Genomic DNA, 25,050 nt, shown 5'->3' with positions numbered 1-25,050 from the left:
CTCATCGATGTACCAGCAGTGCACTGAGCACTGACTGTCACAGGAGGAATTTGGGGATCCCAGGCTTCTGCTCAAATCCTGAAGCAGCAGCTGACCTACGTACCATGAAGAGCAGCTTACCTGCCTTCTTGGGCAGCGAAGGTGATGAAATTAGCATCATGGAACAAGCAAGAGCTGTTCCTAATAATGAGGGTTTACAAAGAAAGAGTAAAATAAAAACTAGCATTCTGATGGCGTGAAAAAAAAATTAAAAATTGTACACTCTGATTGCACTGAACATTATTTCTGGCGTCAAACATCATCAGACTTGAGGCATCTTAAGTGATTTTTTTTTTTTCTGATTAGATTTCAAAAGCCTGTTACAGTACATGTTGCTGTCTTCAGCTTTCTGTTTCCTGTATGAAAACAAGAAAAAAAAAAAAAGACCAATGACTATAAGTTAGATTCTGTTATTTAAAGTTTATTTTACATACTTTATAGAGATTTGCCTTTAAGCAATAATTACTACTTTTAAGTATGTGTGGCATTATGACTGCATGTTGCACACTCCTTCTACAGTCAGGATTTAAACTGAGTTAATATCATAAAGCAGGAAAAAAAAGGAAGAAAAACCTCATAGGTCTTAATATTTACTAAAATATAGAAGTAGAAACTTTCAAGAACTGTGAAAGGTATTGGCACAGTGTTCATAGATGAATTAAAGTCTTATTTTGACTTTTGAATGAATCTGAATAATGCAAAGTGTACATTCAAATATTTTATTTCTGCAAGTTTTATTTGTTTAACGTGGAGACATTTATTCCATGCAACATCTTGCTTTTATGCTCCTGACACATTCTTAAAAATTCCTTTCTGGGTTTACACATACTGTTAATAGACAGTAAAGGCACTGATTTCCTGAGGAGAACATTTCGAGTCGTAAAGTTCCTTTTTGGCATCTAAGAACAGAAAATAAACTTGATCTATTTATGGTCAGTAGTACAACTCCAGTTACCTCCATCTCATCTTCTTCTTCTTCTCCTTGTTCATATGCTCCCAGTACTTGCATTTCTGCAACATTTCTTCGGGCTATATTTGCTTGATCTGCCCTCTGTCTCCCTCCTGATCCTCTCGAAGACATAGAGCTGGAGGAGCTGGGATCTCTGGGATTATTTGATGTTGGAAACGTTGGTCTAGAATATGGCAGGATGTCCTCTGTATAATCAAATAGACGCATTGTTATGTTTACAACCTCAGAGATACTGTGATCTCAAAATTTTTGCACATGGCTGATTTATTTACTTTTATGATCCTCAGTAGGTTTACAGTGACACCTGACAGGAATATGAAATACACTGTTTCCATAATAGCATTATAGAAGCTTTCTTGAGGAAATTTATAATACTCACGTAGTAACGTTCACCACAAAAAAAACTAATTCAAGATTAATGTCCACTTCATTTCAATTTATGATCCCTGCAATGCTAAGAAAATGAAAAAAAACAACCCTTGCAGTATATTTTCAATATGACTGAGTAGGAGGAAATGACAATACATGCATGCTATTTCACTACAACAAGTTCACTGCATCTAAATATTAGACCCTGTATTTTCCACGCTGAGTTTGAAACAAAGAGGCATGTTTTTAAGTCTCAGTGTCATTCTCAAATGCAACCTTCTAATAACTTTTACCTATGGTAACTCACTGTATTCAGTAACAATCTGTTACTAATGCGGCCTTTAAACCAATTTACTAGCCAGTCATCCCTGATACTGATCTTGCATGCTTTTAGGAAGACAGGACCAGGGTATTTGTATGAACCTGTGTTGAAAGCTTTAGTGAACACTTGGCAAATTTCACTAATCATGTTCTACTAACTAGTAATCTTACCAACTTCCATAAAAAGAGATTTGATTGATCAGATCTGATACATTTAATGTCATGTCATTTACTACTTATATCTAATGCATCAATACCCTGGCATTCTTATCTTTTAAAGAGGATGAGGCACTCTCCTCCTTAATTAAAGAAAAATGAGTCAAGCACCAATTCTTTGGTAGAAACATTAGATATTTGACTTGCAGACATACTATCTCACTTCAGCCAGTTCCTCTACAAACTAGAGTATATTTCGATTAGATACAACTAGATTCTGATCCTATGCTAGAAGCAAGGACATTGATCCTTATGAATCTCAAGGACTATTTCTTTTTGGGCTTCATCAATGTTAGCTTCAAGACACGATGGATGATATGATGGATGAATAAGGAGTACAAAACAGAAAAGCTATGTTTTTCATAAGCTCCTGGTTGCATTTTACTCTAGTGAGAATCTGCAATGTGATCTGTATTACCACTGTGTATTTAGAGGTAAATGCTGGCAATTCGGTAGATAGAACTTTATTCATGTATGTGTGAAAGAGACCTGGAAAGAGTTAGCCTCTTCCCTACAGTCAGGGATGCAGTACTTCATTAAAGCCACAGCATGCAAAATAACCTTGAAGAAGATGAGTTTTTGCTGGTGTGCCTTCTCGTTTCGGTGCTTTACTTCCTCGCAGTTTCCCATCGCCTTGCTGTTCCTGTGATTCTCTCCGCTCTCCTGAATTTGTCCGCATATCCGAATGCTGTCTGCCATCCACCCCGTCCCTCCCCTTGTAGCTCACTCCTTTTCTTTCTGCGGATCTGTCTGTCCTCGGTTCTATAGAAGCCAGTTTTGGTAACATGACAGGTCGCACCTCCAGCTGAGATTTGGACTGGGCAGTTGGTGATTTTATAGCGGGAGGTGGCACAGGAGGGGGTGGCAAGTCTACAGAGATAGAAAAAGAATAATAATTAAAATGACATCACACATTAGTAAAACTAGAAATAATATTTAATGTCTGCTGAAGAAACAGACGCTCTATTTACTTTCAGCTCTCCCTCTGTCCTCTCTTAACCTCAAGAAGTATTACATTACTGTTATAACTGCTGATGGGTGTTTTTCCAAACATCAAGCTTTAAAAATGCAAAGACCTTCTCAAATCACATTATTTTCTTAAAAATAATTACAAAAAAAAGTTGGAGTAACTTTAGGCACTTTAATATCAGCATATCTGCTATTATATTTGCTGATATTTAGCATTTTTGCGAAAATCATCCAAGAAACCAACAGCTTTTGCTATACCTCATTGTTTTCAACATATTGAGTGCTAAAACAAGTCAGCTGGGGTAAAGAATGTACAGACACGCTGCTGATACATATAGGGATAAACTGCTTTAATTACTGCATTCTTCTTTCAAGTTAATTTTAACATGCATGTTCTTGACATTTGCATGTCATGAGATATAAATCCCCCCACATTCAATCAAAGAAGTAACCACCTCTCAACAAGAACAGAAAATAAAGACACCTACTCTTTCCAGTTTGTCCCTTAAATTAGTACAGCTAAAAGAATTCTAAGATTTTGTGTATTTTTAAACAGAAGTTATAAGGCACACATTTCAATTTGTTATATTTTCTATTGATGTACTAAATCTAGGAATCACAAACAGTTAATCCCGATATAATAGTGCTCTGTGGAATACAAAGTGTGAAGGAAAAAGATTTAAAGTAAAACAAGGAAGTGACAATATTGCAGTGGTTCAGAACAAAGTTGTAGGTTCAAATCACACAGATATAAAAAAGGCTGAAAAACATGAGGAGGGTAAGATGTTTCTGAGGCTAATGTTCACAAATGAGATTGCTAAGAAAAATGAACAGCTCTGTTAATTAAAAATTACTACTTCAGCCTTTTCTAAGTGTGCATTCATTCTTTCTACTTCCTTAAAAATCTTGGAGCAGCTGCAGTACTTAAACAGCATCTCTATATATACTTACAGCTAATTCACAGCCTATTCAAGAGGGCATCTCAACTGAAAACTAACTGAATTGGACCAAGACTAAATGCAGCAATCATGCATAAGAAAAAAATAAGAATCTAACTTATATGTATAAATTGGGATATGACAGATGACAGAAATTTTTTTCCAGTGACACAAAACACAAATGACTTGGTCTAGCCATGCGGATAGGTGCAGCAATACAGAATTCAATGCTGTATGCAAGTTGACTACCATTCTCTGTGTTAAACTGGTGATGTTACTTGGAATCGCCCCTGACCTGTATAAAATAAGACTGGATATTTTATCAGCTGTCAGCTGGACTTAGATGATGAGGAAAACAGATGTCATAGAATTATTCCCCTCAGTCTGGATGTAGATAAATGAGATTCATAATGTCATTCTTGCTGCATGAATTCCACCATCTTGGTAAAACAAAACAAAACAAAACAAAACCAACCAAAAAAACCCAACAACAAAAAATCCTCTCTGTGTTTTACTATTTGGCTTGAATAAGGTGCCAAACCCATTTTACAAGAATTTTCTTTCAATCTGTTTCTATTAGCTATGTACAAGTTGGACAGTAAGCCATATAATATTTGCTAATACTACACAGTAGTTTCGTTTATCAAACTCTGGCACACCAATTTTAAAAAATACTGAAACTAAGCAATTGAATACCAGCACTTACTTTTTAAATATCTGCTTAACACTCGCCGTTTGCAGAGGGCTTTTAAGAGAAAACACAGTCATTTCCAAAACTTGAAAAGCCGTAACGTAAATTACCTGGAAGCCTGGATATACTAAGTGGATGAATCAAAATGATTTTATCTAAGTAGTGGGAATTGTTAGGCTATAAAGCAAGAATCAAGGCAGATCTGTCAGCAATGTACTGTACTTGTTCAACTGAAGGGACTAAAAATACAAAATAGGCAGGCAACTTCTCATTCATTAACTTCTCAAACATTAACTACAACTGATTTGGGCAAGAAAGTACAGAATCAGTTATGATGCATTCCTTTGTTATCCACAACTCCCTAAATGTTTTTAGCAATAAAACTCCAGACATCACAGTAGCACTCAGTCTACATCCACTATGCATTGAAATGCCCTGTGAACTCTAGCCACAGAAGGGCAAACCAAATGAAATTCACTGCACTGCCTACACACTGCGTCAATACCTGCTCCAAAAAATGTTGGTCTCAAGAAGTATGCATCCTGTTGTAAATCAACAACTAGGACTGTGTGGACTCTGTCCAGTATAGGACGTGATACATTCCATGAGAGCCCAGTGCATCAGACCATACCAAGTCCAGGTCAAAGCATATCAAGCACAGTAACTGCTCTCAAACAAAGCTGGAGATGTCATCCTTACCACTTCTAGAGAATATTTTTAGTGATTATAGAACTTGCTCAGGACAAAATAAAACGACAATAAAAGCTGCCTTGGCTTGAAGAAATACACACTGTTTTCTTTTCTCAAAAAGCATCCTCCTCACTACATCTTCTCTCAGAATCCCAGGTGGATAAAAATACTCAAACTACAAATCTCTAACTCAGAACTGTATACCTCTGCAAGTGCAGAACTTCATGCAACATTTTGTGTCTCACAGTCCCCACTGACTGTCTTCATTACTTATAAGAGCACTGAATTGTCCTTCTGATAATAAAGGAAGTTTAGAGACTTAATATCGACATTTTCAATCACTCTTGGAGCCAGTCTCCAACAGTTTTGGCATGCGAGTGCACTGGCTTAATACCAAAGGCAAGAATCAGCATATTTCATGTTGCCTATAAAATATTGCTTGGAACAAACTACTTTATACAAGAGTCCTATCCAGCCACACAGGACAATGAACAAAGAGGTGTTAAGTCTTGACCATAAAAAGGAAAGATACGCTTGTATAAAAAAAAGCTTCACAAAATATCAGTAGCTCTACAGTACAATAACTACATAAAAGTAATATTCTCTTTTGAGAACATTTTTGCAACCTGCAGGGAAACTATAAAAATCTTCATTATAACAGAGTACTCCTTACTGAGAAGAATCCTGTACAGAGAAAAAAAATAAAATCCGAGGTCAACACTATCACACCCCTGTGGTATTTATTTTAACAGCTCAGATCACAGAGAAAATCTAGATTCAATCTGCCTCCTCTAGTACAAACTGGCACACTTCTTAGTAAAAGGAAAACGGAAGCTTCCATTGTTAGGAATAAAAAATAAATCACAAAGCAACGTCAGACCAATATAAAGAATTCAGAAATGTTTGCTAAAGGTCAGAAGTAACACACATGCTTCATTCATGTTTCTGTATTATTGTTGTACTGCTTTCCACTTAGCAAAAACAATAGATGCCATTTTAAAGTATGCATAGTCTGCAGGTGAAACCTCCCATATGTGTCATTTGAAAGGTGGATGACTATTTTCAATAAGATTGTAAATGAAAACAGATGCAGAAATCATGGGAGAAGCAGAAAGATAGTAGGGAAGAAGAATGTACAAGTTAGTTTTGCATTGAAGTGGAGAAATCACAAATAAGCAGAAAAAAATAATTGCAAATAGTGATAAACGAAGAAAGTAGGCCTAATTATACAACTCTTCCTAAAGAGCTGTAGATTCCTACAGTCATATCCTGAAGAAAACAGTAGTTATAGATTTGATGCAATACTTGATAAGACAAAGCAGATTTTTTCTGTTACATATTAATACAGGCATGCAAAACTCAAGATTTTTCCTGACTTTGTTAGATCATTTCAGATTCTTAGATATGTAATAACCTCAGCTAGTATTATTTATGTATTGAAGTTATTTATGGAAATATGACTCAAAATGTACACAATAACTGGGTGAATAAATAGATGCCCATTATGATGCATACAAGCAGTGGGTTGCTGTTATTTAGATTTTATTACTTGTATGTGTATTTACATATCATTTTTATATTAAACCAGTTTTCACTCCATAAAACCTTCTTCAGCAACAAAATCAACACCAACAAATATATAATTAGTAAGGACTACAAAGAGACCAGATATCTAAAAATTATTATTATTCAATAATAAACGTTTTTTACAGAGGTAAGAAATGCACTCCTACTTATTTTTTACCTTGCTGAAAATTGTGCAGAGTAGATTTTTTCACAGGTAGAGGCATAAACAAGTACAAATGATGTTGGCATGCACAGTGGCTTACATTTCGAAGTAAATATGGGGTAAATAAGAGGTAAATATTCGGTTGCCTTGTGTGAGCCGCCCTAATGTCATGCCATTGACAGCATAGATAAATATCTCAGTTGCAGACCTGAACAGTTAGTTGTGAAAATGTTAATATTTTTTTCCTTTGACACTGAAAGATTTAAAAGACAATCAGGATTTAAAATCTCATGTGAACAGTATCAGTGGTGTAATTTATATTGAAAAACCTACTGAACCTAAACAACGACAAAGGACTTTTATCCTTTTTTTAAATCTACATGCTTACAATTCTGAGGATTGACATTACTGATGAATAAATTTATCAAAATTGAGAAGTGACTTTCATATACTATGCTTTAGAAAAATATTCCTTTAAAATTCTGTTTCTTAAATCTAATATGTAAGTAGGTCAGACAAGGCTGAGAAGGTGCATACATCCGCTGGCTCTTGTAATGCACCTTTAGTAACTAACTCCGAAAGGCTAGATGAAGAGCAATTAAAAAAAAATCATATATTTTAATCCTTACCATCTACAGAGCAAAGATTTTTTAGCAACAAATATGGAGAACATTTTACCACCTAGATGATTGTCAACGAATAATGCGATTGAGCTAAAATTTCATTCCACTTAAAGGAGAAACTGATTTGAACTTATGCTAGCAGAGACTATAAAATTGTTATTATCTGTAGAGGGTTAGTGGTAGGCCTTGTATGGCTACAGTAGTAACAAAGACACTTTCAGAAATACCAACCTCTTTTCCAAATCTTGCTATGCAAAGAAAAAATGTATGTAGTCTTACATGACATATGTACATCTCTGCTGATAATATTCTTCAAATGTTACTGCAGATACTTTATTTATTTATATATCCTTTTCATCGACTAACTGCATAAATTCTTTCCAACACAAGTATTTCAATAAACTGCTACCGGATACTAATTCAGATTCTTTGGAAACAATAGAAAATTCTTTATTTGTGAAAGTAAATTCAATTTAAAAGGTTGAGAAAATAATGAAGCAATGTATTTTTCTCTTTTCAATATTTACTTTATTGCTGTGGCCAGCAGTAAATGCTTAGATGAACAATGGCAGTTTTCTTCTACCAGAAACATGCATGTTCACCCACCGAGGAAACAAAGTCTTCATAATAGGTAAAACTTCATAAAAAAGATAAGTAACACTGTGGCATCAAGCCGGTAGAAAAGCCTATGCTGATCTGGGAAAGGTCAATTGTGCTCAGATGTTTCATTCATATTTCCGTATCACTTTTTTCCACTTAAGAAAACTAATTAGTAGATATTATTTTACAGCTAATTCTAAAGAGACAGTATACTTAATAGTTGTAGCTATTAAAGCGAATGGTTATAATCTTCAGTAAGGTTCCAAGCATGTAAAACATTATGTAAATTGATATAGGTTAAAACAATAACAACAACAAAACCAACATGAAAACAAAACCAAAGAAAGCCCTTCAACCTTTGAACTGGGTTTTATTATCTATGATTATGCCTGCGGGAATTAAAGCCATAATTTGCTTTTCTGAATGACCACACGGTATTGCACACCAAACTGGTTAGCAAAAATTCTCTAATTAGAAAATACGCTGAAGTAAGCACGTGCTATGCAACACAAAACAAATATTGATCACAATTGTCAAATCTGTTGCAATATCTAATCACAATGCTCTATGACTTAACTTTGTATAATTACTTTCTCAAAGACCTGTCATCAAATGCTGGTCCTCCTTTTATTTATTCCCACATTAGAAGAAAATGGCCAAATAAAGCTCTTCTCCAGATTTTATTTCTGGTGTGTTGTGTTCATACCAAGGTTTGATGCTTAGCCAATTATTCAGTTAAGAACATTCCTTTCAAGATATTAAAAACTGATAAAACGTACTTAAAATTTTGCAAAAATGCCATTGCAGGAGTGTAATAAATGTAACATTTCTGGAACAGTTTTGGGATTTACACCTTGTGCTGTCCTTTCACAGAAGCAAACATGCACAAAACCACTGTAATAACCTCTTGAAATCAGATAATATTCCAGCAGCTTAGTCTCACTGACAGAAGGGGCCTGGGCATAAGCCAAGAGGCCCAGGTGCACTGTGTCATGCCAGTATTTAATGCAGTCTAATATCTGATATATGCTAGTGAGAGAAAATACTCAGGATAAAGTACAGATAATAGCACGGACAACCACTCATTGCTAAATTACTTCTGCTCATCGTGCTGGGTGCTTTGTATTAAATTTTTTTGTCAAGTGGCAGGAATCACAGGGAGAAGTGGCTCAAAACTCCCTTCTAGTAACCCTGGATAAGGATCTATAATATTAGGCTTTCATATGATAATGGCAAATGATGCCCCTCTTTGAAAAAATTCAGTCTGGTAATGAAAGTCCTAATCAGATTGTTGTTGCTGAGATCCAGGAGGTGGGGAATGGTTTCTTTCCCCTCCCCCAGTTAGCAAATTTAGCAAACTTGACAAGATGGGTTAAGTCTTTGAGAATTTATCTAACATGAATTTCCAACAAAGCCCTTGGGTTGTTTTATAAAACTGGAAGGTAGTGGTTTAATAAAAGTTGCACCACCTGAGGCATTTTCATTAAAGGCTCTCTCTAGACAACATCACAATGTTTGCATTATCCTTCTGTGGTCCCAAGGGAATACAAGCACTGCCTTTTCAGCAAGAGTTGATATTGTGTGTGAAGGCATGAGAGAAGATGATTAAATTTTGCTCCTACTCATAAAGTAACTGCTTGCAAGAATGCTGTGGTCAGGATTAAGATTCATTGATTTCTGTTGTCCACCATTTGAATGGTTAATGTTTTGGGTTCTTTTTTTGTTGTTGTTTTGTTTTGTTTTTTGTTTTGGGTTTTTTTTTGAGAAAAAAATACATTCCGGATGCTTTAATATTTAGTCACGGGAATGAAGATTTTAATCCTAACCACACATTACTCTCAATGATTGTACTATTTATGCTATCTGGGCTCTTAAATAATGATGGTAATTAGCCGATTAGGACACTACAGAAAACAGGTGCAAGGCTCTTGAGTGGCAGCATCAATGTACAGGATTAAGGAACTACAGCATTTAAAATGATTAATCTGTTCACTGTGTTTAACAACAGGAAACACAAATCACTGAATTCTGAAACATAATGTTATCTCTGTGGAAAAATTTCACACACACACACACACTGAATGAGTAGTTAGAAAGGTTCACTGACGTTTTCACCCGTTTCAGTGGACTCACCATCTGTGTAGACTTCTCTGCGCAGATGTCCTGGCTGGTGTTTTTGCTTTTTGGCAGGTCGGACCTTCTGTATTACAACAGCACTCATGTTGCTGTCAGTAGACACAGGGCTGGTGGGTCTGGGACAATGTGATGCATGAAAATGTCTACGGCCTGAAAGTTGTTAGAGAACGATAGCTATTATTTTTTCATCCAAAATAAGATGCTTCACACTTCTCTTTTTTCACATAAGAACTAGCTGCCTATATAGCACTTAAAAAATACTGTCATAATACTGTTAATACTCTCATTCTTACTGTCAGCAGTTTTAGAGTAAGATGTAACTAAAAAGAAACATTTGCTATCCTACTAATAGTCAGGCTGGCTTAGGTCCACATGAACTATCCAACTGTTTTGTAATGGGAGCTCTTGCTCAAAGAGTCTAAGAACCATATGCAGTCAAGTACAGATAGGCTTCCAGCCCAGCAAACTTACACAGGCATCAAAATGTTTCACTCTTAAAATGGGCTTCAACTGCCCTGGCTTGGGCACAGTGAATTCCTCTTCACAAGAAGTAGAGCAAGTGTCCAGCAGAATTAGCTACAGATGGCGGCTGCAAAGCTTTGAGTGAATTACTAAGAACATTGTGGATATATGACTAGAATTTTATCATAGCTTATTTTCAGATAAGAATTGTCATGTTTCCAGGATGTGCAGTCAGGTACAGGTAATATCAATACATAAAAGTCACTGTTGCATGAACTTGACTGTTGTAAAATTATTTACATGTAGTAGTAACAAGATGTTAAAAAATCTTTTATAAATATATAAATTTACACACGCACACATATATTTGCATGAATGCATTTGTAGAAAATTTATTAAATCCTGGCTTCATGGGTACGAGTGGGAGTTTTGCCACCTACTTCAATTGGCCAGGATTTCATCCAGAATTACTAAATTACCTCCCCTCTCACTCCTCAGGATGAACAGCTGTGTGGAAATGAAACAAAGGACTGTTAACTCAGAGAGGATATCAGAAATGAGAGAGGAATGTTGCAAATCCATGGTGTCAGTGTGGACGCAGTTATGACAGGGTCCTCAATACCCAAGGGTTAGCAATTCAATAGGATTGACAAAATATTCATAGATCTGCTTGAAATTAGTATTACATACTAATTAGTATTCTTATTTCTTAGCTAACTATGACAACTTTCATCACGACTAATCAAGTTGCCGATTACCTATATAAAGCCAGCATTGCCTATAACCAGCATGTTGCAAAGCAACAGCAAAACACAAATCTTTTCACTGATTCAGGAAAAAGAAAAAAGAAATGTTCTTCCCGCATATTCATAATCTATTATCTAAACTGTAATTAATAACAGCTGTCAAGTTATGAAATCAGCACAAAGCCAGTTCATCTCAATAAGACAGCAGTAAGAGTTAAATGGCATTCTCCAAAAGTTAATAATTAAATATGAAATGGGAAACAGTTACAAATATTTTCAAATGAAGGGAAAATAAGACTCTGAAGGTTTAGTATTTATATGGATACTGCAATACAAAGACATTAAATCTCTCATGAAGACAGGCTGAAAAGGATATAATTTTGTAATTTTTTTTTTAATTACCCTTTAGCAAAACCAGTACCTATTAGAAAAGAACTGACTGGAAACTTTTCTAAAAGAGTAAGGGCACACTTGATTATAATGAAGGTGTCGTATTTTAGAAACTGTGAATTTCAGATAATTGCCAGAGGAAGGGTTTGAGTGTAAAATGTGGCAGGGACTTAAGAAATGGTCATCAGAACAGTGAGCTTGGAGAAAAAAAAATAATAACAAAAATGTTCGTATTTACACATACCACTACCTTTGATAAAGCAGTTTTATGTAAAGAAGTGATTTCTAAACTTTGCTCCACAGCTTTATAAGTCATGTACATCTAGGCAAGACTGTGCTAGGCTCATTCAGTCCTGGCTGGAAATCCATGAACAGGGCTGAAGTTTGGCAACAACGAAGACGACAAAAAAAAATAGGAATTACTTATGTGAAAAAATACAGAGTGGCAAATTATTTGAACAGCTCCAGCAATAGTCCCATACTGCCTCTTCCACTAGTGAGAATCTCCCGCTCTTTCCCTTCCTGAATTTCCAAATATAAGAACAGGAATTTAGTGGATAAGTGGTTGTGGATAAGTGCATGTCATAATGGAGTTCTTTTTCCCCCTTCTCTTATCAAATACAGGACAGACTCACCTCCTGCTGCTTCCTGCATTTGACGTCTGGCTACTTTCAAGCCAGCGTATTCTGCAGCTGCTGCAACGGCCTGTGCAAAATCTGCATCGGTAAAAAATGATCCATCGGAAGAGCTAACGCTAGACCGCCCACTTGAGATGTTATCTTCTTCAGAAGCTGAACCCCAGCCATTGATCATGGACCCTGTTACAGAGCTCTCCAAATCACCAACACTTGAGGCAGGTGTCTGCTCAAGGCCACGCAAAAGGAGTCTTCTGTTCTGCATCTTAGCAACCTCTATATCCGCCTCATCTTCTTCCTCTTCTGGTGCGTCAGTATCCATGTCAGAGACCAAGGGCCCTGAAATATATCCATAGGTATGTGGTGGAGAGATAGGCCTTGGAGGGGGTGGAGGACTCACAGGCTGACGTCTGCATAAAAATACAAACGTAAGAAGAACTGAAGTCATATAACATAGCTGGAGGAAAAAGGAGAGTAAATTGATCAAAATATGCAGCACTGATTTTAATGGAAATCAGCCTATGTTGCATAAAACTCCTCATTTCCTAACATCATTCATGTAGTAAAGAGGTGTTTATGTGACTAATTAAAAAAATCATTTGTGAACACTTGAGTGTAAGAGCAAAAGTGTCAGTATACTACACTAGAAGCTGGAAACCTCTATCCAAACAGATTGCTCAAAAAACATAATCTTCCCTCCACCCACCCCAATGATTCAAAAAGAAAACAAAAGAGATACTGATGTTTCATTATTTTTCAAATTGGCCTAGGTGGTATTATAAATAAAGAATAATCTACTGTAATGCTACATCTTAAGGATACCAAAATTCAGGTAGGTGGTTAATTTATTTTGAGCTTGAGAATCAACAGCAATGATGTCTGAAACTTAAAGAGGTAATGTATTAGATTTAATTATTTTGACTTTCTGTTTACTTAAAACTTCTCTCTAAAATCCCAGGCATTATCACTGACAACAGGCTTTCTTTGCAGGGCCACAGGCACGATCTTTAATTACCATTTGTCTCAAAGAAAGAAATACTTTCTACAGCAATAGCCGGACTGTTGGTTTTGCTTACCAGGAAATTATACTGCTGTCCATTTTGCAATAATTTCCAGTTATTTTTTCCTTTCTTGAAAATTTTCCGTATTATCTTACTGAATGGCTGGCGAACAAAAAATCTTTTCTTTTTTGCAGGTGACTTTTTTTTTTTTTTTTAAATAAACGAAATATTCACTTTGAAAGGACAATTTAGCAGGGAAAAAAATAATACTTTGCAGCATGACACGCTGCAACCTCCCTGGACTGCATTATCTATACACTACTTTCCATTTTCGATAAGAAGTACTAAATGTAATGAAGACAAGTTAGGGATATCTACCAATAACAATTTCATAGAACAAAAAATAACAGCAGCCATTAGAACATGTGAAGCTCTACCTGCCTTTGACTAGAGGCCTTGATCAATACAGTTTAAATGTCTTAATTTCAAGATCGTGTGAGAACCGTCCTCACAAGATATTTGCCAGTCTTCCTGTTCTCCAGGCTTTAGTATTATTAGACAGGCAACTGACCACAAAACATGTTAGCATTTTTGGAATACAGTGTGCCTGCCAGCCTTTAAGGATAGGCTAAGTGAGTGCAGCTGTTCATGGGCATACAGAGTTACAATACTTGGTCCACTTTATCTGATGCAGTGGTTCTTGCTTTAGTAATAACATCGTCTCTGATCTTAACTCAAACATTGACATCTTCTGCTATCCCATTAATCTTTAGTTTTTTTTTCTCTACTTGTCCATTCTTCCAAACAACATATTCAGTATGCTATAAATTTATCAAGCTAATCAGACAGAGACATGTCACGGTATACAATCATCATCATCTGGTTTTCATCAGAAATTCAGATAATAATTCAGCAGGACTACAAAGCTAATAAAAAGTATGGAAACCAGTGTTTTCGGCATTAATGTTCAACTATGAAACTACCACTTAGCAAAAAATATGAAAACAGTGCAGACAGGTAACATTCAGTGCATTTTTAACTGGAAAGCATTGTCACACCATATTCAAAACAGAAATTTCCTTCCGGAATGGGCTACATCTGCTGAGCACAACCAACAATTAAACAGTAATGCCATGGGTCATTATCAACACCATTAAATAAAAAAGATAGTCAACAAAGACTTGCCAATTAAGTAGATGGAATTATATGAATCTTTTTTAAGTGAGGCAATGGGTATAGCAAAAAAAGAAACAATGTCTAAAGAAGTAAAGAAGTAAAGTCAAACTTACCACTAACAATGATAAGACTTTCAGAAAAACTACGCTTAGCCGTTGCAGGAAAGAACAGAATAAAAACATTCTATTTTTCCATCAATTCAATGAGTAAATAATATTCCTTAGGAGCTTAAACTGGAATATCCTGGAACATCAAACTCAACTTTTTTCAGTGACTTTGAAGGTATTTATAGTGACCCACCTTGAGTCGTTAAACTGAGAGAACTTTCTGTCTATGTGTGTTTGCATACATATGCTCCAATGCCTACTCCATTCAGTGTATCTTACTTCCCAAAAACACATAATCTGAGGTCACTTACTTAGTATTTCAATTTTTGTTTTAAGCATCCAGTTAGTTTAACTTCTAAATACCCCTGTAGACAGAAGTGCTAAAATGAACACTTCTGTGCTCCCACATATTAGAATTGCTTAAAATTATGGGAAAATATTATTAGCAATCCACAAATAAAAGGAGCGGTTATAAAGATTCGGGCAGATGGAGGAACAAAAAACGATAAACAGCACAAGAAGTGTTACCATAGCAAAGAAAGAAAAGAGATACAAAACAAAGAAGATAAAGCAGAAATAAGGAATAAAAATAAAAGCAGTTGTTAGCCATTAAAAAAGAATATTAATAACTACTGCTTACTTAAAAAAGGAAAAATTTGAACTAACTTTTCAAAAAAAAAATCTGTAAAATACATCCATAAATGTCCAGTAAGCTATAGGAATAAAATTAAAAGTTACATAGTCCACTCACAACAAGCCTGTAGTTTGCTCAAAACAGAAAGTATGACAGTATTATTACAGTTAGGTTGGTATCCTTATGATGAGAAACAACATATGCAAACCACTGGAGAAAAGGAATAGAATTCTAAATGCAAAAGCTGCATCATATTATCAAAAAGCAAGACAAGTAAGTATTATACATATAAAGCCTCATTCAGTATTCAGTGTTTTATGGAACAGAATCTGAGTATACATGCAAAGTAGTTTGCACTAAAAGCAACTCACAGAAGAAACAAAATTTCCCCATAACAAATATCTATCTTTATTAAAGTTGGTCATTCTTTTAAATGAGGTTAGGAGGAAATGTTAAGAAAATTTTGCAAGCAGTAATTTACTGTATTAGGATTTATGAGAGGAGGAAAATCTATAGGATATATAAATTATATATTTATATATATTCATACATATGGGTGACAAGTTAATTGCACAGTTACTGTGAAATAATGCATGCTATTTTATGGTAATAATGCAGTAAATCTATTGGAAACAATGGAACTGTAATTATATGGTAAGCTGTGTTAACGATACCACTTTAATATCCTGATGACTGTGAATTTAACTTGTGTCAGCACTGCACGTACCGTAAAGTGATACACTGCATTTCTTTCTGTGGTATAATAATAAAGCAACTTAATTACGTATTTCTTAGGTTACGAATAGTTCTACTATTCTGGATCAGAAGTTAGATATTAACAGATTAAACATCAAGGGAAAAATCTTGGCCTCACTGAATTCAACAGGAATTTTCAGTGGGGCCAAGATAGCTTTTGTCACATCTTTCTCACTGCATTTGCATTGACACACCTCCGTTCAGGTTGGTGTTGTATGTGACCCAGATCCTCCTGACAGTCCTGTAACATGGGCTGGAGTTCTTCCTGGGGAGAAGGGGTGAGAGTGGCAGTTGACTGATGGCTATAGGAGACAGCGGCTGGAGAGGAAGCTGCTCCTCGGACAGGTGGAGTAGGACCTCGCTCATCTTCTTCCTCTTCCTCTAGCTCATCTTGCTGCAGATACATCCTTGCAGGTGGGACTGGACATGGAATTTCTTGGTCATAGCTAAAATTATTTTTTAAGAAAATAAGGACTTATATTTTTACTGTGTAATTAGCATATTTGATACATGTATAAATAGCTCAGGAAAAAAAAATCTTTATTATATGCACGCTTGAAAACAGTTTAGTAAAGATGTACTGACTGGATGTACACCACTGTCATTAAGTCTCTTCAAATAGATATTCTACAGCCAGTTGATGAGAAGCATCAGAATGGTACCAAAGAAATGTCTCAATGCCAGCTTGCAGAACAAGTTATTGTACAATTAACTAACAATTAAAAGTAGAAATGGATTATGTGTTCATCTTTCTTACCTTTCATCCACTGAAAGACTGTAATCTTCACTATTGCTATGGGGAGGTGGATGTGCTGGAGGGGGTGGAAGAAGATCTGCCCAGTTCATGCCAGCTTGCTTGGGAGCTTTTGGAGTCCGAGCACCCTTCTTGTGCCCTTGACTCCCTGTGAATAAAAAATACATATTTTTAATGCTTTTAAATAACTGCTAACCATTGTGCTTTGAAAAATAAAATACACATAGTCCCATGTTCTCTTGAATTTTCTAGGAATTTCCTGTTGTGATGAGTTGGAATAAACTGGTATTCCTTCTTTTTACACCAGTTTGTTATTGTACATTCTTTGTAGAACCACTCCATGTTCTTAAGTAGTTGAACTTAACTAGAAAATTTACACAGCATGGAAAAAAAAAACACACAGAATACAAGAGTAGAATTGTTAATAAATAGTCAAAATGTGATAAAACCATAAAATAATTTTACAAGCAGTGTAATTAAGAATGAGCTTCCCACTTCTATTAATTACATTATAGATTATCATCTAAAACAAATGAGCTGTAGACATATTTTCAAAAGTGCCTTTATATTATTTAATTGCTGGAACCTAAAATACAATATGATACAGATATGATCTATTAAAGTTCCACTGTTGCATTAAGTCACTGAATATATGTAATTTGTACTTGTCCACTGAAACGTTTTAGGCACAATGAAATTACCAGTTTTAGTCTAAATGGCAGGTGCAGTTGAAAATAATTGCTGGCAGAACTAAAATAACAAAGATCGATGAAGTAGAGCTCACATGTTTTCAGCTACCATTACTGGGAAATTGGGAAATTATAGCTTATAATAGAACAATGCAGCTTTAACAATTCCAACAACTTTGAGTAAGAACAATTATTCAGGTGGTCTTGAATCTTAACTTTGGACATGGTTATGATCAGAAGAGATTCTACCATTGTTCTTTTTTATACATTTTTTCCTTCTTTCTTACTGTTACTTCTTTAATTGCAGATAAAGTCACCATATTTTTAAATATATTTTCTTCTTCAACTGAGACATGGTTTTATACCTTCATAGTTAAGCCTAGACACAAGATTAAATATGTTGCAGTGAGATTTAAGAATCTTGTTATTTTCACTTCGGCTGCCTCAGTTTTTCTGTTCTTATATACAGTAGTTCTGCCTATTGTTGCCCCACACTAGCTGCCAGATATCAGTATATCACTATATTTTTGCTATACATAATTATTTTTCTGGTGTATTTTGTATGTCAAGCAAGATCCGTAAGCATCCCAAGGCGACCATCATCTGCATTCTCTTCCCAAAGCACCGTGACATATACTAAGTTCAGCACAATTAATTTATTACTTTGGTCACCTTGCTTCATTCCCGCTGGAGTCTGCAGTATAGGACTATAAATTTTTAGCATTAGAATAACCATAATAGGTGTTAGCATGGAGAATATCACCTTCTCTTTTTTAATATGCATGGGCTCACACACTGAAACGTTTCATTCTGAATTTCAGATCTTAAAGCCATTGAAGAGACTCAGCACCACATTCCTGTGTTACAGACCTAGGTAAAAGGCTGATTCCTACAGGAACACCATGAACAGATGGGAGAATTAGGAGCCACGCTCATCCATCTCACCTCAGCCATTGAGAATTCCACTCATCCACAGGCACAACCTCAGTCATAATAGGTTAAGACAAAGTGCAGGTTAGGATTAAGGCAACAAGGTTATCAAAGGAGACAGCAGAATAGAAAGTGAAAAGGAAAGCCCTAGCCTTCATTAGCAGAACTCCACCAAGTCTGTGACTGTGATCATAGCTCAGTCTATCATCAGCTCAATAGAGATAAACATAAGCTAAATACCAGACTTACAGTAAAGCCCCAGATCAAGCCTATGCATGATTCTAATTTGCCTCTGAAAATCTCCCACCCCTCTACTAAATATAGAAGCTGAAACTTAGCAGTTAATGCCAATACAATAGCAATTAAACCACATTCTGTTGCTTCAGAGCACAGAGCACAATTTCAGTTTCCTGGTCAATGTTCCCCAGTGCAAAAATCTAAGTTTCATTTCAAGATTTCTACAAAGGACTGTTAGGTGTTTTGCATACGAGATGCCTAGGAGAAACAAAATTTAACTTGAATTATTTACTGTCTACATTTGAATGATGTACAAGAGTATTTTGGTATATAGTGACTGAATTCTGTAAAAATAGCTGTACACATAAATGCTCTTTTAAAGTTTATAGGATTGGTTAAAAAATCTTTGGGTATCTTGAGACTGCTCTGGGCATAAAATTCTCTCGAATGCACAGAGCTAACAGATGGAAAAGTAGTCAGTACAGCATAAGGAAGTCAAAAGTTAATACATAAATTAAAATAATTGTCATGACTTTTCTATCTGGAGATCATAGCATTAGCCAGTAGGGTATGAGCATTAGGAGATCCAAATCCAACTTGATTTCATGGTTTTGATAGTTTTCAACCATCAACTAATGTACATTTAGATGGTACTAAGCAATCATGGGAACACAACAAAAATGCAGGCACCTATTGAACCAGTTTTCACGCTGTTTAGCATCCCTGCAGTACGTAATTTTTCTGTGTCTCATCCTTTCTTTAAGTCCAATAACACCTGCTAACAATGGCTAGAAGGACCAAACACCGTAACATTTGGAAAACATTTTAGATACTCACCAGATGTGCTACTGCCTCTATCTGAGCTGTTGTAAGATCCACCTGTATTCTGGTCATATGACTGGTTGTATGGAATTGTTGGAGCAATGCTGTCATTTACTCGGTAATCTGAAAGTTTAATAGTATAGTTAATGCTACTCTTTAGAAACAGATCTTCCTTTATATATCTGCTTTACAGCACAAAGCAGATTTTCTGAAAATACTGAAAAAAAAAGAAAATTTTTTTTTTGAAAGGAAAATCATTCTATAATGACAACTTATTTTTAACTTGTCTCCGTAATTGTAAGGAAAATCATGGGAGTAGTTCTATTGCAAAAATGAAGTAAAATGAAATCCTATGCACAGGATAGTGGCAATACCTCTGCTATGATATATAGATCTATGTGGGCATTTTGCATATGAATAGATTGTCACTTTGATTGATTTTACATGGTCTCTGCTTAATTTATGCATACAAGGCAGCCAGTGGACTATGGTAGCTACTTTTTGTATTTTAAAGGTGACAAGCCCACAGAGGAGTCAGTCCTGTATGACAAGCGCATCTCCATTGAATTTGGTTTACAACAGAGGAGGTCTTCATTCAATGTCTACTACTCGTTTATATTGGCTCATGTAAATCCTAGTAATACATGGGATCTTTTTTGCCAACGGCTATGACAGTACCCGCATTCTCCAATTCTAAAGCACTTGATACATATATGACTTTTAAATCGAGATTTGGCAACCAGATCCCCAAAACTTTTTCAGAAGTAAAATGCTCATCTGAGAAAACAGTACTTTCATGCCAAAAAGTATTTATAATTTACAGAGAACATAAGGGAGCTGAGTTACTCTTCATACAGCAAATAAAACTGCGTCATAAACAGAACCATTGGACATAAAGTAGCAACAATGAAGCATAGCATTTAACTCATCAAAATGGTTATTTCCCATCACAAGAGCTGTAGGTATAATTGTCAGCAAGATGGTTTTGTCTTAGGAAATGAGAAATCCAAGATCAGAATATTGACTCATAAAATGGCAAAAGAAAACAAAAATAAACAAAACTAAGAATCCAGTCCCCATCTGCTGCAGAAATGTTTGTGATAATGTAAGCATGGGAAAAAGAGCAAAATGATGAATTCCACACCAGAGTGTATTCTGTAATAGTTTCTCAGCCTAGCCGCATTCCACAGACCACGCTGAAACTCTACATACTGCATATGTTTACACAGAGGATAAACAGTAAATCAACACTCTGAAATATGTATATATGACTGTCAGCAGACAATGCTTTAAGGGGGCCTTCCACACTACAATATGCTAGAGAATATGCAGCTGTAATATACACAGTTTGAAAGATGCAGTATCTTCCAAGGTATAAAACTAAAACATAGTTTAATTCCGAAACAGATACGTAATACACAGTTCATGAAAGAAAACATAATTACAAAAAAATAAAAAATAAAAAAAAATACAGCTTTCACCCTCTAGTAAAGACTCACAAAAATTGAATTTTCTTTTGAAATGTTTACGTCAAGGGAAGGTGTCACATTTTATATCACCCTTTGAACTCTAGGAGCAGATAGGTCTGGTAGAGGAATCAACATTCCTGTAATGAAGTGCATCTTTTCACTGCACAACTTATCACTATGCGACCACTTGAGTTAACAACAATCCATGCAAGAAGCTCAAAGTTAGAACGAGTCCAGTTCCTAGGGATACTGTTTTGCAAATCAGGTTATTAAAAGAGGTTGCATGGTAGCCCAGAGGGCCAGCAAGAAATCACATACCTATTTCTTCTAACTCCCACATGCCCTCAAGGCCACAAAGGTACATTCTGATGTTTCACGTTAACACTGAAATCAATTTATTTTTAGCTTCTGGATCCACAGACTTCAGTCAGGGTAATAAAGGAATTTAGTTTCCAAAATTGTGTGCAGTAGCATTGCCTCTGAATATATGAATGGAAGGCTTGCTAGGAATAAGTCTAAAATGAATTGTATAGCTCCATTTCTGTCCCCAGTGTACAATACAATACAATTTTACAGAGTTTCATATGCAAAGTTTCATTCATTTACATGAACATGTAGATTTAATTAGTCTCCATCCACGACTGGGAAGAGTAGGTTGACCTATTTAAAATTTAAGGTAGAGTGTAATGTAACTACCATGCATCTGGCTTATGAATAAAATATCTGGCCTCTGCCTTAACCAATCCCTTCATTACTATTAAATTCAAATTAATCTCAAATCCATAGGAAATATATTTTATACAATTTTTTTTCTAAAGATACAACTTCTTATTTGTTATAATAAATTCAATATCTGAAGGTTATTGTGGTGTTAATTAACTTTCTGACACTGTTAGCTGACAATTCCTAAACCTAAAGAGGAAGACATCTAAAAGCACCACAGAAGACTGTAATTGCTGAACCTGAAAGCTTTAGACTCCCAGTGCCAGAAGGTCAAAACTCCTCTGACGCCTAAAGAGGAGAAACAAGCTAAAAACTCTTCACCTTTGTTTAATTTGTTTTGCTCCATAATGTTGTACTGTATGGGTGCAACCTCTTGCTTTTGCTGAACAGAGGGTTTCCAGTGTTTCTCATTCGTATCCCCGCTGCCATTGTTAACATTATTGCTGATATTTGACTGGATGAGTTGAGTGGTGGCATAAGGAGTGGGCTGCCCAGGTTGGCTGACAAATCTTCCATCCTTTAGATTTGGACTATTGAAGGTTTTCATCTCATTGATTTTGTTGCTTAGGTCCACGTCACCATATACAGTTGACTCAGGCAACATCAGGTTTGTCTGCTTGTTGTCCAGCTGATTGTTGTAATTTGCTATACAATCGGCTAACCACAGAGGAAAGAAAAAAGAAAAGGTCATTCTGTTCGCTTACGCTATACTTTCAATGAAATTCCCTTTAAATTTTTTTTCAGTGCAAAACTATACTGTTTATAACCATGAGCTACTGTAATTAACTAAATAATTTATAGAATATAATTTACCTCGTAAGTTATTGCTTACAGTATTAAGTCTCTTCTGTTTCACTGTAAATTGAGATCTATTGAATTGTATCTACTATGACTTACCTTATTTATTTTTCCTTTTTTTTTCCTTTAGCATTGTTTGTTTATTTTTTATTTTGTTTTATTTTTCCTATGTTGTCCACATTGACAGTATGGGTATCCAATGAATCATTGTGATAATTTTAATTTAAAGGAAAAATCAACCCAAATCTTATAGTGGCAATAACTTAACAAGACAGTCATTTTGCATCAACACAGAATAAACAGAATTTAGACTCTTGTTATCAGTATAAGAAACTGGCAATACAACAGATTTTTATGAAACAGACTGAAAAATGATTTCACGTTAACAGAATTAAAGAGAAACAGTACAATGTTGAAGGTAATTCAGTACCCAGCAGCAAAACTTTATTTTATCATTATTTCCTTGTACAGTATTGTATTTTGGTTTAAAACAAAAAAGACAGGAAAACACTGGATTTTTGCTAATTGCTTTGAATCCTTCAGGGTAATATTGCAGTGATACCACCATCCTGGTGTGCTAAATGTAGAGAGCATAGATAGCATAAATTCATTCTTCTACTAGTTATTGCATCATTAGATCAGTACTTATCACAATCATACATTAACCAAATGTGCACTGATGCTGAGGCCACTACTGTGTGAATCAATGTGTCTGCCTTTCCAGCTTCTCTGTCTTCTACGACAGTAGTTCAGCAAATTTTTTTCCTTTCCTTAACCAGTCTTTTAGAAGAATACTGAATGGAGTAATGCAGTCTGTGGATAGGCATTTAGAAGGTTGAGTGAAACCAGCATTCCATGAGCATTAAACAAGAATTATCATTTTCCAGCTGATTAATGCATCAATAATTACGTAGCAATCACCAGGAATATACTTTTCATCTTTAAAAATATGTAGCATTTATGTTAATGAGTTTGAATTGAAACTTGAAGTCCATTACCTGTAAAGGCTGCATTTAATTTACTAGAAAGGTTGCCAAGTAAAAATAAGTACAGAATTCAGGATTTGACTATTGTACTACATGAAATAACTTCTAAATACAAAGGACATTCAATTTCAAAAATATTCCCTAACACATACATTTTTCTTGAGAAATATTTTCTGAAAGAAGGAAGAACAAAATAATACTTGAGGAAGAAAATCAGTGATCCCCATTTACAGTGATTAAGGAACAGTACCAGAACATGCCACATACAATTTATTCATTGCACACTGCATACCCCTCAGCTTGTATTTTTGAAGGTTTTACTGTTTGATATATTTTTCTTCCTTACGTGAGTTGTTATTTATTTATTGTCTCTCAGTCTTCACCTTCATGATTCTTTCTTCTTAAATGTCTTCATTCCTGATTTTCTCTCACCTACTGAGACCACACAAGTCTTTTCTCCTTTCCAAGGGCACTATATTATACTGGGCAATTATATATCCAATATATTCCTAATTCCCAATAGTTTATGCGTTAGTATATTATTCTTGTAGAGTCACTTGTGACATAAATTCTCACCTCCTTCCATTTTCAGCTGCATCTGATTTTTGTGTAGGGCAATATAATCTATACAATATATGCAGAAGAGACTTTTTTTTATAGAAATGTAATAGAATTCCTCATACAAAGTACTTAAACAAAACTGGCCCACCTATATAACAGAAGATTTATCCTGTTAGACATTTTTGTAGCATTTCCCCTTAGAACATGTTCTCATTCAGTTAAGTTAAAAGACATTCCTTCTAACTAGGAGCTGGTTTGTTAGTCATTGTTAACACTATTGCTGATATTTGACTGCATGAGTTGAGCGGTGGCATAAGGAATGGACTTATGCCACCACTAGGAACATCTTGTCTGACCCCCAAGCTTACAGTCTCTACTTCAGAGGAAGGAAACACTTTGCAACACAACCAAGCTTAATACTAAAGCTAAATCAAGAGAGTATATGCTTCTATAACCATTGTTATAATAGTCTGCAAGTCTTAGAAATGTCACTGCCTCCCTTTATCGAATTTGTTAAGTTTCAGTTACTCAAATCTGCCATTTGCGCTTGCTAGAAGAGATGAACAGAATCAAACAGAATCAAATAGAACAGAAAAGAATAGCCTATCTGGAAGGAACTATCAAAAAACATTGAGTCTAACTGCCAAATGTTAGACTCACAGGACTCACAGGGCAAGCCAAAAATTAAAGCATGATATTGAGGGCACTGTCCAAATGCCTCTTGAACACTGACAGGCATAAGGCATCAACCACTTCTCTAGAAAGCCTGTAACAGACCTTGACTAACTTCACAACAGAAATGTTCCCTGCTGCCCAGCTCTGTGCTGTTCCCATCCTGTTATCAGCTCCCAGGAGAAGGGGGTCAGCACTGGCGTATGCATTC

General features: G+C 35.5%; 1 protein-coding gene across 4 annotated transcripts in view; it reads right to left on the bottom strand.

The window, feature by feature from the left end:
- Positions 1 to 334: 334 nt before the first annotated feature.
- ROBO1 (roundabout guidance receptor 1) overlaps positions 335 to 25,050 on the bottom strand; it is a 132,211-nt gene continuing 107,495 nt past the window's right edge. For 3 of the 4 annotated variants that reach the window (XM_010722155.3, XM_010722164.3, XM_019620110.2), the window contains 9 exons: positions 22,144 to 22,479; positions 19,646 to 19,753; positions 16,956 to 17,100; positions 16,393 to 16,644; positions 12,525 to 12,934; positions 10,289 to 10,441; positions 2,477 to 2,785; positions 995 to 1,194; positions 335 to 395 (listed from right to left, as the gene is read on the bottom strand). In XM_010722155.3, the coding sequence (XP_010720457.1) occupies positions 381 to 395; positions 995 to 1,194; positions 2,477 to 2,785; positions 10,289 to 10,441; positions 12,525 to 12,934; positions 16,393 to 16,644; positions 16,956 to 17,100; positions 19,646 to 19,753; positions 22,144 to 22,479 (1,928 nt within the window). In that variant the 3' untranslated portion in view covers positions 335 to 380. The remainder of the gene's footprint in view (positions 396 to 994; positions 1,195 to 2,476; positions 2,786 to 10,288; positions 10,442 to 12,524; positions 12,935 to 16,392; positions 16,645 to 16,955; positions 17,101 to 19,645; positions 19,754 to 22,143; positions 22,480 to 25,050) is intronic. The other variant, XM_019620113.2, reaches the window with a different exon arrangement.

Source organism: Meleagris gallopavo, chromosome 1 (assembly GCF_000146605.3).
Source record: "Meleagris gallopavo isolate NT-WF06-2002-E0010 breed Aviagen turkey brand Nicholas breeding stock chromosome 1, Turkey_5.1, whole genome shotgun sequence".
Taxonomy (NCBI): Eukaryota; Metazoa; Chordata; class Aves; order Galliformes; family Phasianidae; genus Meleagris; species Meleagris gallopavo.
The sequence above is the reverse complement of the archived record's forward strand: the minus strand, read 5'-3'. Positions and strand labels throughout refer to the sequence as shown.